This window comes from Drosophila nasuta, chromosome 2R (genome assembly GCF_023558535.2).
Source record: "Drosophila nasuta strain 15112-1781.00 chromosome 2R, ASM2355853v1, whole genome shotgun sequence".
Taxonomy (NCBI): Eukaryota; Metazoa; Arthropoda; class Insecta; order Diptera; family Drosophilidae; genus Drosophila; species Drosophila nasuta.
In genome coordinates, this window is record NC_083456.1 from 1,168,941 (window position 1) to 1,187,024 (window position 18,084).

The 18,084-nt window shown below is 34.0% G+C and overlaps 3 protein-coding genes across 5 annotated transcripts in view; 1 reads left to right on the top strand and 2 right to left on the bottom strand.

The window, feature by feature from the left end:
• The window catches only part of LOC132785279 (tyrosine-protein kinase Fer), a 26,614-nt gene extending 13,443 nt beyond the window's left edge, over window positions 1–13,171 (bottom strand). The window contains 3 exon segments of the mRNA XM_060791294.1: window positions 8,602–8,789; window positions 11,309–11,594; window positions 12,932–13,171. Coding sequence (XP_060647277.1) covers window positions 8,602–8,789; window positions 11,309–11,504 — 384 coding nt within the window. The 5' untranslated portion in view covers window positions 11,505–11,594; window positions 12,932–13,171.
• A 521-nt stretch (window positions 13,172–13,692) lies between these two features.
• Window positions 13,693–14,273, bottom strand: LOC132785278 (protein FMC1 homolog). The gene is given in 2 exon segments (XM_060791292.1): window positions 13,693–14,206; window positions 14,208–14,273. Coding segments are annotated over 2 exon segments (309 nt in total). The 3' UTR covers window positions 13,693–13,963.
• A 1,623-nt stretch (window positions 14,274–15,896) lies between these two features.
• Window positions 15,897–16,991, top strand: LOC132786461 (omega-amidase NIT2). 3 transcript variants are annotated; one of them, XM_060792999.1, is made up of 3 exons: window positions 15,897–16,035; window positions 16,099–16,410; window positions 16,482–16,570. In XM_060792999.1, exons 1-3 carry the CDS (start codon window positions 16,017–16,019, stop codon window positions 16,487–16,489), a joined length of 339 nt encoding a protein of 112 aa, XP_060648982.1. In that variant the 5' UTR covers window positions 15,897–16,016; the 3' UTR covers window positions 16,490–16,570. The 3 variants fall into 3 exon arrangements, with proteins under 3 accessions (XP_060648982.1, XP_060648980.1, XP_060648981.1); XM_060792997.1 differs by having other exon boundaries at window positions 15,915–16,035; window positions 16,099–16,991; XM_060792998.1 differs by lacking the exon at window positions 15,897–16,035 and having other exon boundaries at window positions 16,312–16,410; window positions 16,482–16,991.
• The last annotated feature ends 1,093 nt before the right edge of the window (window positions 16,992–18,084 follow it).

Genomic DNA, 18,084 nt, shown 5'->3' on the forward strand with positions numbered 1-18,084 from the left:
AACTGCCGATGCATTCGGGACTTAGCTGATTTTGTCGATAGTCTGGTATATTTTGTAGTCTATGGTATAAATATATCTCTCGATATATCATGGTATTTTTTGGTATAGTATTTTGGGGTATTTTAAGAATAATTTCGCTTTGTTCTGTTTTTATTGAAAGTGGATACCAGAATCTCACACATGAATGTAACTTTCTTACTTGTTTCATCATTAAATCATGGTATTTTAAATGACGATTGTAAAATTTGTAATTAATTTTATTTAGATTGCAAATATCAGATTGAAGCAGGTGTTCCATATATAGCAACCTACTTGTGTCGACTCTGATTGCGATTGCGACTGCAATCTTTATACTGTTAAATGCTTGGTAATAATCATTAGATGCTTCTGTCTATCAGTTGGCTTTCGAGCACTAATTAGTCAAAGACATGGTCGAGACTGGAGAGTCAAGTTTGAGCATTAGTGACTTAGGAGTTGAGCTACTTTCGCAATTGAAAGCTTAAACGGATTTAAAAGAATTTCTCTTTCGTAGTAATTGACAGCAATTCATTTTGATTCAGCATTTGCGAGTGCGGCTTCACATATGTATGCAAGTATATATTTGTACAATACATATGTCTCCAGCAAAGCAGAATTGAAATTGAGCTTCATAATCAAGAACCAGAAATATAAATAAAGGCTTTCAGGTTTTCAGACACTGTTCTACTTTCTGCGGCTTACTTCTGTTGGGAATGTGGATTGGGATCTGTTAAACAGAAAAATAAAAAAACGAAAAATTTAAGTTCAATTTGATACATTGCGCATTCCTTTAGACTAAACTAAAAACAACGCCATGTATACAAAGAAATACGATAAACCCAATAATATTATTCATTCTATCTCAACAGATTAGAAAAACCGTTTATTTTTTATCGCTGCGTACAATACCAGGCATTGATAATCATTGTCGGCATTGAAATAAGCTTATTGTTTCTGCTCATAAAGAGAAAAAAGCATGTGCTTGAGAGCTCGTAGGTAAGTGCAAACTATACCTTAAGCTATAATACTAAAGTTATCAGCTTCAACTTCAGAATAGGAATCGACTTGACTAAATGCCCAGCATGATGTTGGTATATCTGAACGTTGTCCAACGCTGCCACAGCTCAATGGACGTATAGTACATGTGTTTGTTATCACGGGACCCACAAAAATAAAAATAATAAGAAGAATGCGAGCAAACCCTATGAAAGTCGACTAATAAATTTTAAGTAACACGTCGAATTCTTTATTTTATTTTTTTCGCAAACAAGATTTATCATTCTTATTCATTATTATTAATCATTATTATTAATTCAATGAAGCAAATGATTGCCATAATTGTTGGTCTTACTATGCTTGATGCAGGAGCGATTACGTTGCGATTAGAAATCATACTTAGAAGTCATTGAAGAAACAATTTAGTTTTGGCAAAGTCAGGGCAGTGGGTGTTTCTAAACAGCCGACGTTTATTTTGAATTAAGAATTTAAGAATTCAAGTACAATTTTGACTTCTGAATTTTTCAGTTGTTCTTTTTAGCAGTTTCCCAATTATCCTAATAAATTTTTATTTCCGTGCAACTCCATATAAAAAAACGCTTGTTTAAAAATTTCGTTCCGTATTGATACTCCAATATTGGAATGTATAAGGATGCCTACTTAGTACTGATAAGTAGTACTTTTATAGTCTAGATATAGAAATATAGATTTTGGTATTTTTGTGGTATATTAATTTGGTATGTTTTAAGAGTAATACCGCACTGTTTTGCTTTTATTCGAAATGTGAAGCGGGTATGTCACAATCGAGCACACACGACAGTAGCATTCTTAGGCACACTCAAAAAGACATTGAAAAATAGGCCCTTAGAACATCTGGGAACAGCGCTTAAAAAGCAAATTTCGAATATTTTATTGTGGTGTGCTATTCGCTCATTTTGATAAGTTCAAATATATTTATGAATATGTAGCTTAAAATTCGCTTTGAGGGTTATTTTCCTCTATCATTCTTTTCCATCTGGTTCGACACTGTCATTACATGGATTGGTGCTCAAGTACGTTTAATGAGCACAAACAAACAATTTCGTTGTCCTTTTCGACGTTGCGTTCAAGGTGAAATTGTGTAAAAATCGATGAATGTACAGCAATACAATTATTTAAAGAAATACAAGCATGACATTGCCTTTGGTATTGTAATGTTGGTTTCACATTCACATGAATATTTACGTTTATTTCTGCCGAGACCCATGCCCTCACTTTTGTGGTTTCCAAAGTTGACTCAACGACAATTTTAAAAGACTTATAAAATTTGGAGGCCCTTTTCACGATACTTGCTATGCAGGTGCGCACACATGATAAATACAACACAATTTTAATCTATAAACTATAAGATATATTTTGAATGTATAATTAATATACAAAAAATACATTATGATATATTTTAGAATTTTTCTTTAATATAATTATTTTGTATATGTTATTGTATTTTTCAATGTATTTTTTGGCAAAGTTTATGTTTGCACTTTATTGCGATTTCCTCAACATTTTCTCAAGAGCAGACAGAAAATTATTCATTATTTTTAATCTTGTATTAATGTTATAACAATATCAGACTTAAAGAAATTTGAAAAATTATTATTTTGGGTATTTACCGCGGATATAATATAGCGAAAGGGACATTTTTTGCCAAAGGCACAATTATTCGATAGCTCTTAGGTATTAGTTGGCCTCTATTAAAAAATTATCATCTCGAAAGCTGAAAAAGGGACATCATCCAGCTATTGTAAAATAATGTATTTGTTACAATGCTCGCATTGCATAGAGTAGATTTTCAATTAAGCCGCTGTTCCCAAATGAGCGAAATTGCATCAATATATAAAATAAAAACGGTGCAAAATTCTAGCGGCGTCTTTTATTCCGCCGCTCCCAGCAAAAAATTTTTTAAGTGTATCGATACCACGAAACTGAAATGTATGTATGTGGATGCCAAATCAGCAGTTCCACATGCGAAAAATAGACAACCTATTATTCAGCACTAATATTGGAAAAGCGAAGAGAAGCATCAAGATGGGTAAACAAAATTAAAAAGAGAACGTCTGAGCTATTTTCTCGTGAAGAGAGATTGTGGAGACGCATAGAAATACCATAGAAATATGCAATGAATATGATTTAATCTTTTTTTTATTAATAAATGCATTTATCTAATAGCCAATGAAATTTGAATAACAAGCGTAACTTAAAAGCTATAAAATTTTGGTATATATAATAATAATAGTCTTTGTGATTTCTGAAAATTTGGTTGCGATCAGATAAAAATTGTGGAAGTTATTAAGGAAATACTTTTGTATGGGCAAAAACGCCTACTTACTAGGGGTCTTAGTTGTCTTGCCTGACAATCTGCTATATTTTGCAGTCTGTGGTGATACTGTATCAATATACTAAATATAAAATTTCTCGCATTTCAGTATTTTTGTAGTATTTTACTTTAATATATTTTGAGAATAATACCGCAATATTTTGCTTTTATTCAAAATGGGTAGCTGGAATCTCACAGTCGAGCACACTCGACTCTAGCTTTTTTACTTGTTATGATTTAAAGCTGTGATATATTATACAAATTTAATAATTTTCAGGGATTTTATGTCGATTTTTTATAGTTAATTGTTGTTAAACCAAGCCATCTAGGAAAATCAATTTCATTTTTCCTAAAGTTTAATTTGACGAAAATTACATTATTCAAAAATTATAAGAATACATTATTACGGAATAAGTAACAAATTGTTAAGTTATATATTATATATAGGGACATTACCATGTTGATAAATCCATTTAAGATTTTTCGAGTTTGGATGCGTGCTAATACCTCTCTCTTTCACGGCGCTTGGAACAAATTTAACCTTACACAAGCTCTAATAGGAAATGGTCCCCCACACTATAATACCTTCAGGACATTTGTTACTATTACTTATGAATTAAGAGAAATTGTATGCACGTGCCAACAATACCTAAAAAAAATGCTTATTCTATTAAGTGGCAGAACTATTCCATTGAAAATACAGTTATTTTACCATTCTCGCTTTCGATTTATAAGCAGTTGTAGAAAGCACATAAAGGGTGTGCTATTCAAGTGGCGAGCAGTGTAACTTTACAGACGCAGAAGATGTATCCAACAGGCAGATAAAATCTTCTATGAGCAATTAAACGTATATTCCTGAATATGATCTTAGATTCGTCGCCAATATTAACTAAAAGTCTTAAGGTTATATGAAATGTGCAAATAGTCTTAAATCATTCATTTGAATGATGCCATGAATTTTTCGTCATTTTCAAAAATGAATAGTGGGTATTTCACAGTTGAGCTTTCCTGCTTCAATTTTTTTTTTTGTATATATATAATGCTTTTTTATTGGCGCTGTTCCAAATTAGCGAATAGAATTCTCGTAAACAGAAATTTTATTTTCGGTTGCCATACTGATGAAATTAAACACAAAAGGTACACAAAATAACCATATATGTACATATATGTATAACTATAATCATATGAAATATGTTTGTTACTAGTCAAATTTTCGAATTTTAAACGAAATGATTATTTAAAAATACAGATTTACAACAAAATAAGTAAAATTAATATTATTATTACTTACAAACTTTATATATATACATATACATATATATATATATATATTTTTTTATATTTTTATATTTATTCCTCACTATTACATATATCACTTTAATTGATCATTACCAAGATATATTAATTTTTACGATTTTCATTACTGATACAGAAATTCATATTCTATAATTTTTTTGGCTCCATATTTTTTTTGAAAGAGGTCAGTCAGCAAGAGGATGTGTTTGGGCATCGGATCGATACTCAAAGCAGGTATTATTCTAGATGAGTTAAACAACAAGAGTGAGATGGAAGGGTATAGTTTGCACATATTGGTCTATTTTGAACTTAACACTTACTTCCTGAATAGACATTGGTATATATGTATGTATATTTATATTCATAAAGGGCTAAAACCATTCATAGAATACCTATTGTTTTGTATTTCGTTAAGATATGTATGTATCTCACTTATTTTCAATATTATTGTATGCATATGTATGCATGTATATATATGTTCATACCAAAATAATGGAGGCAAAGATGGGGAAAGCATGCTTGTTATTATTACAAGCACTTTTCTTTATTTCTTACAAACTCTGTCTTTCCTATCTGTTCTACATTATTACAATCTGTGCAGATTTATATATGCATTGTATACAGAATATTTGGCAATAAGCGAACTTGTCGTCATTTCTCGATCTTCAAAACGAACACAATGTTTTGCTTATAAATAAACGCACAAAGTTGTATACAAACGGTATTTTGTCGACGTTTTCTTGTTTATATTAAAATTTGACGTGGGAGTGAGCACAACCAGATCCATGGGCAGGCTAAGCAAATTAGCACAGCATGCTTCATGTACTGAATAAGAAAAGAGAAAGCGACAATCGAGTGTGCTCGACATTGAGCTACTCGATACTTATTTCCTATAAAACCGCTGCTCCCAGATGAGTAAAATTTTGAACATTTGTATATTAAATAAAAGCAATCACATTCATTGCTTATTTCTATGGCAACAAAATTGCACATATTATTGCAACTTTATTGCAATATTTTTTTGATTTTAAATTTCATATATAGTCTTGCGGCTCCATAATATTACTATAATTAATGCTATTTCTTTCACTTTGCTGATATGAGTCCGAAATAATATGTAAGTTGTCTATTTTTTCCTATGTGGAACTACTGATTTGGCAATTAATATTCCAGTATCGGAGGAACGTGCTGGGAATTACGGAACGAAATTTTGCACGGCCATTTTATACTCGCTACCCATAGGGTAAAAGGGTATTATAACTTTGTGCCGGCAGGAAATGTACATATGTAACAGGCATGAGGAGGCATCTCAGACCCTATAAAGTATATATATTCTTGATCAGCGTCAACAGCCGAGACGATCTAGCCATGTCCGTCTGTCCGTCCGTCCGTATGAACACCTAGATCTCAGAGACTATAAGCGATAGAGCTATAATTTTTTTTCGACAGCATTTGTTATGTTTCCACGCAGATCAAGTTTGTTTCAAATTTTTGCCACGCCCACTTCCGCCCCCGCAAATCAAAAAAATCGCATAACAAGTGTAATTTTAAAGCTAGAGCTATGAATTTTGGTATATACAATAATTTATGTAGTAGTTATGATTCCTAAAAATTTGGTTGCGATCAGATAAAAATTGTCGAAGTTATTAAAGAAATACTTTTGTATGGGCAAAAACGCCTATTTACTAGGGGTCCAATTTGCTTTGGCCGACAATCTGGTATATTGTGCCGTCTACGGTATATTTTGAATGCGGTACTATATCGATATACCAAATGGTATATTTGGTATATTTTAATATTTTTAGTATATTTTGTATATTTTAATAATAATACCCCAAAATATATTTTTAGCATTTTTGTAGAATACTTGGTATGTTTTGAGAATAATACCGCAAAATGGGTAGCGGGTATCTCACAGTCGAGCACACTCGACTGTAGCTTTCTTACTTGTTTAGTTGTCATATAGTGACTATTATAAAATAAACACCTTAAAAGTACAGAGCACAAAAAGCTGAACCTAAAATCTTTGAAACCGATAAGGTCCGTAAAAGTACTTCTGATCTGCGCAGTTAGATATATTGCAATTATACAATCAATACTCGCGCTCGTTCTCCATCGATGTTTCCACCCTTGACAACGCGACAATGATGCACGCCACGCCATGACGTCATGCTCTTAAACATGGTTTCATTGCGCCAATAGACATATTATGGCACAGTCAAAGTAGTTGTTGTTTTCTTCTACCACGGGAATGACAAACAGTTGCAGCTAAGAGCAACAAAAATAACAAAGACAATCGTAATATATACACACCAGTATATATATTTATATATGCTAGGCATTTCGGCATACATACTCAAATATATGTAAATATTTGCTATCAGCAAATAATTTCTCTAATCTTTTGCAATGCACCGACTACTTGGTATATAACCGAAACATAATTTCTCATGTACTATGTACCAATTAGGAGCACTTGAGAACTCTAGGGGGAGGTCAGAGCAGTTCAATTAAATGGCTCACCAACTCGCCGTCTACATGGTCATTTGCCTTTGGCTTTCAGTATCAGAGCGAATAAGTGGACACATGATATTCAAGCATAAAGGGGGAAGCACAATAAAGATGGTATTTAATTTTCGGAAAAAAGAAACATGGTCATGAAGAGACTTCAAACCCGTCGATCATAATTGGAACAAACGTAGTGAATGCTCAAATGCTTCGAGAATAATTTTATTGAGGAATCTTTAATGGAGCTGCAATCTAGCTGCAAAAAAAAACTCAAAAAGAATTTTAATCTTAAGGGGCCAATTCAACTGAGATCATAAGCTGGTGTTCCTGCGTGTACTTGTACAATAATGGCGTTACTGTATTCGCACATTCAATTATACTCCCATTGCTGATGTCGAAGTCGCTTTTATTTTTTGTTCACTTGCTCGCGCTATCTTATCACAGTATCTACAATATCAATGGCGTACTGTATGTCTTTGAGGTTATTGTTGGCTTTGGTGTTGGTGTTTTTGCTTATGCACATGAATGTATTAATAAATTCTACTATTGTAATTAATATGAGAGAACAACCTCTTACACATACATCTATCCAGCGTAGGGGCCTTTTTCAATTCTGTTTTCTAACAAATGTAAATCAATCCTAGCAATCTGCGGTCTGTCAATAAATATGCGAAGCCCTAGCCGAACGGGCAAGTGTGCAAATCTACCCGGAAGTCAAACTTGCGTCAAGGCCTACGGGTCATGTAAAAGTCTTTATTGAAAATTGGTAGCAGGTCGAGCACACTCGACTATAGGTTTGCTTCTTGTTTATTAATGTCGGAATAACTATAAGTACACATTACGAGTCCATGACTAACACAAAAAGTTCACAACACAGCTTCTTCAAGATGTCTCATTTCTCAGTTTTCTCAATTCAGCTACTCCGCGAACTTAAAGAATTAAACTCAATTGAAAAAAGAACAAGTAAGAAAGCTACAGTCGAGTGTACTCGACTGTAAGATACCCGCTACCCAATTTGATTAAAAGCAATATATTTTGCGGTATTATTCTCAAAATATACCGAATATACTGCAAATATACTAAAAAGATACTAAGAATATACCAAATGGCATGTTTGGTATATCGATATAGTACACCATTCAAAATATACCATAGACGGCACAATGTGCTAGATTGTCGGCCAAAGCAACTCAGAGCCCTAGTAAGTAGGCGATTTTGCCCATACAAAAGTATTTCTTTAATAACTTCCACAATTTTTATCTGATCGCAACCAAATCAGGAATCATAACTACTACAGCAATTATTGTATATACCAAAATTCGTGAACCATCCAATAAGTATACAATGTAGATTCGAAAGTAATATTTGACTTTATAAATATTCTCGTTTATGGTTTAAAAATTATTTCAGAAAACTGTTTGAGTACTCACATGATTCAGACGTGCTGCAATTTTGCTGTGCTCCTCCTGATAAGACTTGCGCGCTTTGCGTTTGTCTTGTGAGAGGTGAGCCAACTTGTCGCAAATAACTTCAAGTTGTTCGGCATTCAATTTAAACTGCTTCGCTTGCTGGTCAAGCTCATCCATGTAAGATCGCCAAGACTTTGTGATGAGACTGCCTAAAATAATAATAATACAAAAAAAAAACATTTTAAGATGCTTGCGTAAAAATATATTCATTTAATGAGTCAGAGCCCATGGCATGTCCCCTAACGAACTTCGGGCGTAAAAGATGCTCCAAATTTAAAAATCAAACAAAATCAATTTATATATCCCAAAATCCTTGAAATCTTGCAGTGCATTATTATGTAAGTTAATAGCAGACAAGCTAACAAAGTTTTGTTTGCTACAGTACGTTTATTTAAAATTAGTTTTGTTGATTAAGTTTTATATCAGAGCCAATTGACAAATAAAGTCGCAAGTTCTTGATAAAGGTGAAAATCTACTTTGTAGCAAGTTTACAAATCTGAAAGTAGTCATTGACATGCCGCTTCACCTAACACCAAGGCTTTAAGGTGCTGACACAATTCGGGTTTATGGCTTAATAGTCAGTACAGCAATTGTGACTTAGTTGACACTGAACATTACAATATTCACCCATAGGGTAGAGGGGTATTACAACATTGAGCATGCTGGAAATGTGTGTAATCACCCACCCTAGGCCGCATAATGAATACGCTCTTGATCAGCGTCATCATCTGACACATTCGTATGACCGTAAGAGATAGAGCTTACATTTTCAGAACTTTTTTATTTTAAACGCATATCATTTTTTATAATTGACGAGCTTCCGAAACCAAAAATCGCGAAAATCAAATGGGATATTTTGAATTCTATGGTATATTTGAAATTTAAAAATATATTAATATACCAATTATAGCATTCGGTATATTCGGTATTTATTTAATACGGGTATCACACAAGCTTTCTTACTTGTTTTGCATTGCGCTCGTCAAGAGTTTTTCTAGAGCGATTAGTCTTTAAGACCCCCAACCTGTTATGCAAAGAGTTAAGCATTTACACTCCTTTATACAGATTTAATCTCAATTTGTCGTGCTCTTAACTATTATATAATTTGTCTGACATGAAATCGATATGCGATCAAGGCGATGTCGCTGTGCTTTCCTATAGGACCAAGTTGACTGACCCGCTAGCGTCGCATTGTGAGACCACGACAATTTACTGGCGTGTGGCCAATCAGTGAAGGCGAAAGTTTTTGGCGCATTATTTGCAGCTTATCAATAACCCCGCTTGTGACTAATACCAACATAATATCCTGCGATGTCTTCAGCTCATTGCACAACAAGCCGAATCCATTCCCTCAAGTGAGTAATACTAATTATATATTGTATTGTGGGCAAACCCTAGTTAGCTTATAAAAAGATGCCATGAATGCATAACTTTAGTACATATAGCTTATAAACTTCTAAACATTCATCGGTGTCTATATAGAGTAATAAAAGAAGAAAGAAAGCTACTGACAAGAAAGCTCAAGTGTGAGATACCGGCTAACAATTGTTTTAAGCTTACAAACATTTTGTTATTATATGTGAGACCAATTTAAAGTTTGACCATATATTTAAATTAATACTTAATAATGGTCTATTATTCGATCGAAAGTAAACAACAACTTTTCATATTACTACACCTCATGTAAAGTATATTTGTTTTAATTTCAATTCGCGAACTGAAGAGGGCCAAATATATCAAACAAATAACAAGTCAAGTGTGCTCGAGCCGCTACCAATTTTCAAAAAAAACAAAACATTGCCGTATTATATATATGTACCTAATAAACATACCGAAAAGATACTTAAATATACCGTAGGTTTATCGTTATAGTACTACATTGAAAATATATTATAAAGTAGAAAATACAAGTTATTGCCAACCAAAGCAACTAAGACCCGACAGCAGAATCCGTTTTCCAGTGTTTCATACGGATAGTCCGAGAAACGCGACAGATCGACACTGTTATATCGTCTCAGTGGCTAAAGAATATATATGTATACTTTAAAGGCTCGGAGAAGACTGTTATAAGACCCTTTTACCCTACAGTTATCGGGTACAAAAAACTACAGGAATCCGATAACGCTGACATAATGAGAAGACAAATACAAGTAAGAGAGCAATAGAAAATCTTAGTCTCTGAGATCTAGGTGTTCATACGAACATGGCTAGATCGTCTCTGATGTTAACGCTGATGAAGACTATATGTATATACTTTATAGGGTCGGAGATGCCTTCTTATGCCTGTTACATACATTTCCTGCTGGCACAAAGTTATAATACCCTTCTACCCTATGGATTGAAGGACATCATCAGGGGTTCGGATCTGTTACAAGCATTGATGTTTCTGACTTAAAATAACCTTAATGAGTTAGACAAACACAAAAGCTAGAAATAACTTCCTACACTTCACAAAGTTATTTTAATAGATACAGAAATTATAGTCTTTGAAATATTTTTGGGGTAAAATTCGCATTGTATTCGTTTAATCGAACTCTTAAAATATGATATATGATCTATAAGAATATATATAAACAGAATTGAAGTGTGTTATAAGAATCTAAGAACATATATGTATATATACATATGTTCATATGGGGAGAGTATAAACAATATCTCGAGAGCTTACCTTGCATGTCATCAGCTCGATCAATTTTAAGTCCCTGTTGAGCAACCGCAGCCAAACTGATAGCGTATTCCTTGTCGCACTTGGCTTTCAATTGAATGGATCGCTTCATGGTCTCCATAAGACGCAGTTCTGCATCTTGCCTGACGATCAACGCTTCATGAGCTGCACGGCTCTGCAACGCCGATGAGAAGCCCATTTTGGCTTTATGATTTACTTTCGAAGTGATCGAATTTGATTATTGTTATTATTATTTTTGAAAATTAACAATGAGTAACAAGTGGCAGAGCTAAAAATGAAACATATGAATAACTTCACTTCTGAAAATTGCACAACACAGTCTCGAAATACACAACACACACATCACATCGCGCCACAAATAAGAGTAGACATATGGCGAACACTTGTTGCATGCCAATACTAATCGCCATAAACGTGTGCGGATTATATGTACACTCTCTTTTTGATCGCACTCGGGCTCTCTGATATTTTTATAATTTTTGTCACACACTTTGCGATACTTTTAAAAGCTCTCGCAGCCAAAAAAAACTTTCACATGCAGTTGTCGTCACAATTGAGGCCATCGCTGTTCGACATATTTGCACTTGCCGCGATATTTTCTTGAACACTGAACATAGCTTGAGGGGTTTTTTGATAAACGAGATCATTAGGGAGAATCCCGGCTCTCTAAATATACTCGAACATACATACATATATTTTGTACACTTGCCCCTAATAAGCGCTTTGTTTTTTAGCTTGGCTAAAAATTTAAATTCAGCGGTTTTGTTTTGTCGTATTTTTAAAATTGGTATCTGGTTCTCACTTCAATTGAACTTTTGTACATTTTTTATTTCTGCGACACAGTTGTTGCTCTTTTCGTTTCACATAACCGTAGACTTAAAACTTGTTTTTCCCGCTTTTTGGTGAGCAAACAAAAATAAACATTGCCAAGTCGCGTCAACTGTCGAGTCAATAAGGAAACGACGCAACGTTAACGTTAACGGCAGCGGCAGCAGCCGCAGACGCAGCCACAGTCACAGCAGCAATAGCAATTGTGCATAGTGCAGTACTAGGTACATATGTATGTACATATGTATGCATCTTACGGATACAAAGATACTAGTACTGATACCATTACGCCCAACTGCGCTTGTCGTGCCTATGCGTATTCTTGTTTCTCTATATTGGAGTTAGCAGCAAGTCAAGTAAAACGTAAACGGGTTAGCTAGCCATAGCCATAGCCATAGCTACAAACAATCGCAGCCAGCAACAACAACCACAACAATAATAACAACCCTGACTGCGAAGAAGAGAACAAAAAATCAGCAACAACAATACGTGTTGATGAAAGAACATCAAGAGCCAGAACACCAATTGCAAACTCACAGTTATATGTAATTCTATAAACTATAATTCTTATGCAGATCGAAACACGCAAGCTGCTTAAAGCACATTCATTCCAATTTATTTTTCCTTTTTCTTCTGGGTGGGGTTGTCACTTGCAACAAGATTTATCAGCGCAAAATGCGTTGAAATTGCATTATCTTCATATGCACCATTATGAATATATTTTCATTCAAGATTATATACAATATACACTTAATAGATTGATCATTTTATTATTACAATTAACAAACTGTTGAATATACCCGACGCACTGTAACCATAGGAACTCGTTCCTCAACTATAGATGCTTTACCGTCACATGGCCAGCTCTAAGAGCCACTGAGTAACTCTACACTACCAAAATAAAAGATACGTGTTCCGCGCAACCATCAGAAATAAAATAAGCACAATTGTACCGAAACGAAACGATGCAAAACAAAACGAATCGAACCGCCTGCCTTGAATGCTCAGTGAAAACTGAGCGCCGAGCGACTAAAATGACGGCGATGACGTTGTACAAGACGACGCCGCTGCCGACAAGCAGCGAATGAGCAATGCGAGCTAAATGAGAGAGTCAATAAAACCGGTTGAACGTAACCCAGCAGACGAATTCCAATGTTTTGATAAAGGAATACAACAAATCGTGTTTCAACTGATTTTCTGATTTTATCATTTCAAGCACTATGTATAAAATATATATGTATTTGCTTGAGTTTGTTAAATTATACAATATCTTATATGCAAAGCACTAATATTTTAGCTTCCAACACGACTGCATTTTTAAAGGAACGTGAAAATTCGGAGTATCGGAATATTGTGTAGAAGTATAGAAATGTGCTCCTTATTTATATTTTTAGAAACACTGATTATGATAATAATTATCTGTTTTTTTTTTTTTTTATATACCCTAAGTGCACCAAAATATTTTCAAGAAATATTTATAACCTTTACTTATAACATACTTGCTTAAAATGAAAAAGTAGAGCTAAAGCTTAAACAGATTAAAGATTTTAATGTGCTCTACTTTATTAAGTGTTTTCAAAAAAGTGCAAAAGTTTGGCACAATTTTTATCTAATAGAACAGTGGATTCTGTGGTCTTTTTATTACAATATTTTATCTTACGAACGAAACATAATATAGGAAATGCCAATGCTATCGCTATGGGCAAACTAACAAATTTCAAAATATGTTTCACATCTTTATTTTAATTAAAAAGAGTGCGACATTTACAATTTAAGTCTCAATGTTATCATTAAGTTGAAGAATGGTCATCATTTAGGATCCGTAGGCAGTTTGAATCCCACAAGGTCTGCAGTTTCTTTTACGGATCGTTCGCCGCGACCATGATACTCCCTGTAAATCTCATTATATTTACGTTGGCTACTCAAATATGTAAGGTACGTCTGCCCCAAGAAGATTGCCTCATTGCGGGCTTTGCACAATTGCTGGTCGGTTGTTTCAAGTCTTTTGTACTGTGCCCGAATATAACGAGCAGCCAGAGATTTTTTTCATATCGTTAGCATCGGAAGCTGCTTGTCGTAACTCGTGCAGCAATGATCGAAGGACTTTTGATCCAGACATACTGTGGAAAACCAAATAACGCAGTTAAGATTAATACACTTTTTATAATTTATAATTATTTACGGTTACGTTATTCAAGAACGCACGGCTGAAACAGCTGATATGCCTAGCGTTGCCACTTTGAATGACAGAATCATATATTGCAATAGGCTGTTTACACTAGAGGAGCGTTAACTTCTACTTCCAATAAAGGGACACCTCGTTGTCGTGAGGGGAGACAATACTATATACCAGCGTCAATTTTTAACGCGAATACTCCAAGCTCGTCATAAAGTATTTTTATCTGGTATATCAAGATTTTTGGTTATTTTTAGAAGCTTATTGAAATTAACGGAATTTAGAAATTTTTAATTTTGAAGTGATTCAAATTTAGTGCCAATTACTTAAATATATACTTTGTTTTATCGATCGAAAACTCCACTCTCATCTTTATAAATTTGTGTATGAATAACATCGTAGAGTTCGAGAGAGCACATACATTTAGATTTTTTAATTTTATTTTCATTTTAAATATTTGCTAGATATCGAATTTTATAATTTTAAAATTTGTAATACGCTGCTTACACTGAACTGCATCATTGAAATTTCCGTTAAGTTGAACCTTCCGCCGCATCATTCCAAACGCGGCTGTGTGTAAGAGAGGAACGGCTAATGGAGCTGCGGCAATTTTTTTTTTTATTTTTCTGTTTTCTTTATACTTGAATAAAGGGAAGAAACAAAACAACAGAAAATATACCTTAACAATAGGTGGAAGAAAATTTTAATAAATTTTACATGCGGCAATGATTCTGAAAATGTGGCCGTATTTAGCCTAAAGTTTTTGTATATTTATCGAAATAAGTGCGATATCGGTGAAAATTAGCTGATTAAAAATTTGTCGCTTTCAAATTATACAAAATTTTTCAGCAATTCTTCTAGAAAACTAAATATGTCGAGATAATTAAATTGATTAAAAAAAAAATAAATAATATTAATTAAAAAAATGCAATAATCATTGCAGAGCGAGTCTTCTCTCTGTTTTAATATAAAACGGAAATATGTAGATTCAATTGATGAATAATAAATAAAATGTATATTTGCTTACACATTTTGAACGCCCTTAATGTCGCTATTTATTTACTATTTGTTATTTTTCTTCTCACTACCTAAGTTTGTTTACTTTTTCGCCCCTAAACAGCTGTTTGCGTGATGTAGTTACATACTTCATACAATATTATATAAAAAGGAACAATAAAATTTCTTTCACATTCGATATTTTTGTATTCATAGCATTAAAGCTGTAAATTTGTGTGAAGCAATGTGTCACCTTTTCAGAAGCATTGTCGCATAATTATGCGGCCTCCCTCTTTTACACACAGTCGCTTGTGGAATAATGCAACGGTAAGCTTGCTTTCAGAAATTTTCTATGATGCAGCCAGTCCAAACCGCGAAATAGATCTCTGGTCTATCTATGCTAACTATCTCTCACTGCATTGATGCCATTCGATTGTAAACTTGAAGCAGCCCTTGTATGCATATTCTCTGGGTTTCTGAATCTTAGAATATATTCCAAAACCGGCTTTCAGTATTATTAATTTAAAAGAATAATTATTTCAATAATATAATAGCTTATGATATTATTTGGCTATATAGAATTAACGATTTCAGTCTTTTAAAATCAAAGAATATCGAATTGTTATCGATATTTATTAACCTCTACAAGTAATAAGATAAAGTAAACTTCTAGATTCTAGAATCTTGAGCATGGCGAAAGCTATTAATAGTGAGTATAAAAGGCTAAGATAATTAAATGTCAATTTACTTAGTATAAGTAAATCCCCGCCAGCTTTGCGACTCGCACTTTTGCAGCTCAAGGGTTCGAGTGACAAAACTGCCAATGTCCGTAATGCGATCATAAAAATTGAGAAGGTGGTCAAAGATCATCAGCCGCATTTAATAACGCTGCCAGAATGCTTCAATTGTCCATACGGAACGAAATATTTTCGCGAGTATGCCGAGCAAATTCCAGACGGCTTCACCAGTCAACAACTTTCAAAGGCGGCATTGGAAAATCAGGTCTTTATAGTAGGCGGAACTATTCCCGAGTTGGGTGAGAATGACCGCATCTTTAATACTTGTACTGTCTGGGCTCCAAGTGGTGAGTTGATAGCCAAGCATCGAAAGATGCATTTGTTCGATATTGATGTGAAGGGTGGCATCCGCTTTAAGGAGTCTGAGACGCTGTCCCCGGGCAATGAATTTACCACTTTCAAGATTGAGGGACGCAAAATTGGTATTGGAATATGCTACGATATTCGATTCGAGGAAATGGCACGACTCTATCGCAACGATGGCTGCGAGATGATCATCTACCCTGCCGCTTTTAATATGACAACCGGACCTTTGCATTGGGAACTATTGCAACGAGCGCGTGCCAATGATAATCAACTGTTTGTAGTTACCACGTCGCCAGCCAGAGATCTCGCTGCTGATTATGTTGCTTACGGCCATTCAATGATCGTCGACCCGTGGGCGAAAATCATCGCGTGCGCCGATGAAGGCGAACAGACTGTGACAGCCGACATTGACTTTGCTATTGTGGATCAAGTGCGTCAGCAAATTCCAGTGTTCAGCCAACGGCGTCTCGATCTCTACGGCACTGAGTTGAAGTGATAATTTTAAATCGTGTTATGTAATTAAAAAAAAAAACAAATGCCACGAACTTTTTCCAAACACGATTTTGCATTTGTATTTTTGTTACACTTCTATTAGGGTTACGTCATTAAATCACAAAATAAAAAGATGCGAAATTATTGTGAGAACCCCGTCCAAGCGGGGTTTCTTCTAAAGTAGTGTTTGTAACATAAAATGCTTTCGTATACTTATGCTTATTCTTATACTGTAAATATAAGAACAACACGAATACAAAACATTATGGATATACCAAATTAAGCAAAATATTTTAAGTTTTTTTTTAAAGCCAGAAAATGAAAAATACTGTAGTGTTAAAGATGTCCATGGGCTGAACTATCAACCCCTAGACGAAACGGTAAAATTCTTATTCCAAATCACTCTTCCATGGGTCGAAAAATGGCATCCCCAGAGGAGAGTCAATTGTTTCAAAGAAAGAAACCAACGATATAGAAAATAAATATTACTGAATATTGCAGTCGATGCCTGCCTAAGAGCTGCTTTATGAGAATTAGAATGTTTTGTTTGTTTAAAATTTTTTGCCATGCCCACTTCCGCCCACGCAAATCAAAAAAATCGAATAACAAGGTATATAAAATAATTACTGTAGTAGTTATGATTCCTAAAAATTTGGTTGCGATCAGATAAAAATTGTGGAAGTTATTAAAGAAATACTGTTGTATGGGCAAAACCGCCTACTTACTAGGGGTCTTAGTTGATTTGTCTGACAATCTGGTATATCGTGCCGTCTATGGTATATTTTGAATGCGGTACTATATCGATATACCATATATATATATTTGGTATATTTTCAGTATTTTTGCAGCGCATTTGGTATATTTTGAGAATAGTACCGCAAAATATATTTATTTTATTCAAAATGGGTAGCGGGTATCTCACAGACGAGTACACTGACTGTAGCTAAATATACTATTTGATATATTCTGTATATTTTTAGTATTTTTGTAGTATTCTCGGTATATTTTGAAAATAATAATAATATCGCAATATTTTGCTTTTATTTAAAATGGGTATCTCACAGTCGAGCACCCTCGAATGTGGTACTATATCGGTATAACAAAAATACCATTTGGTATATTTTAAAAAATACCGCAATATTTTGCTTTTATTCAAAATGGGT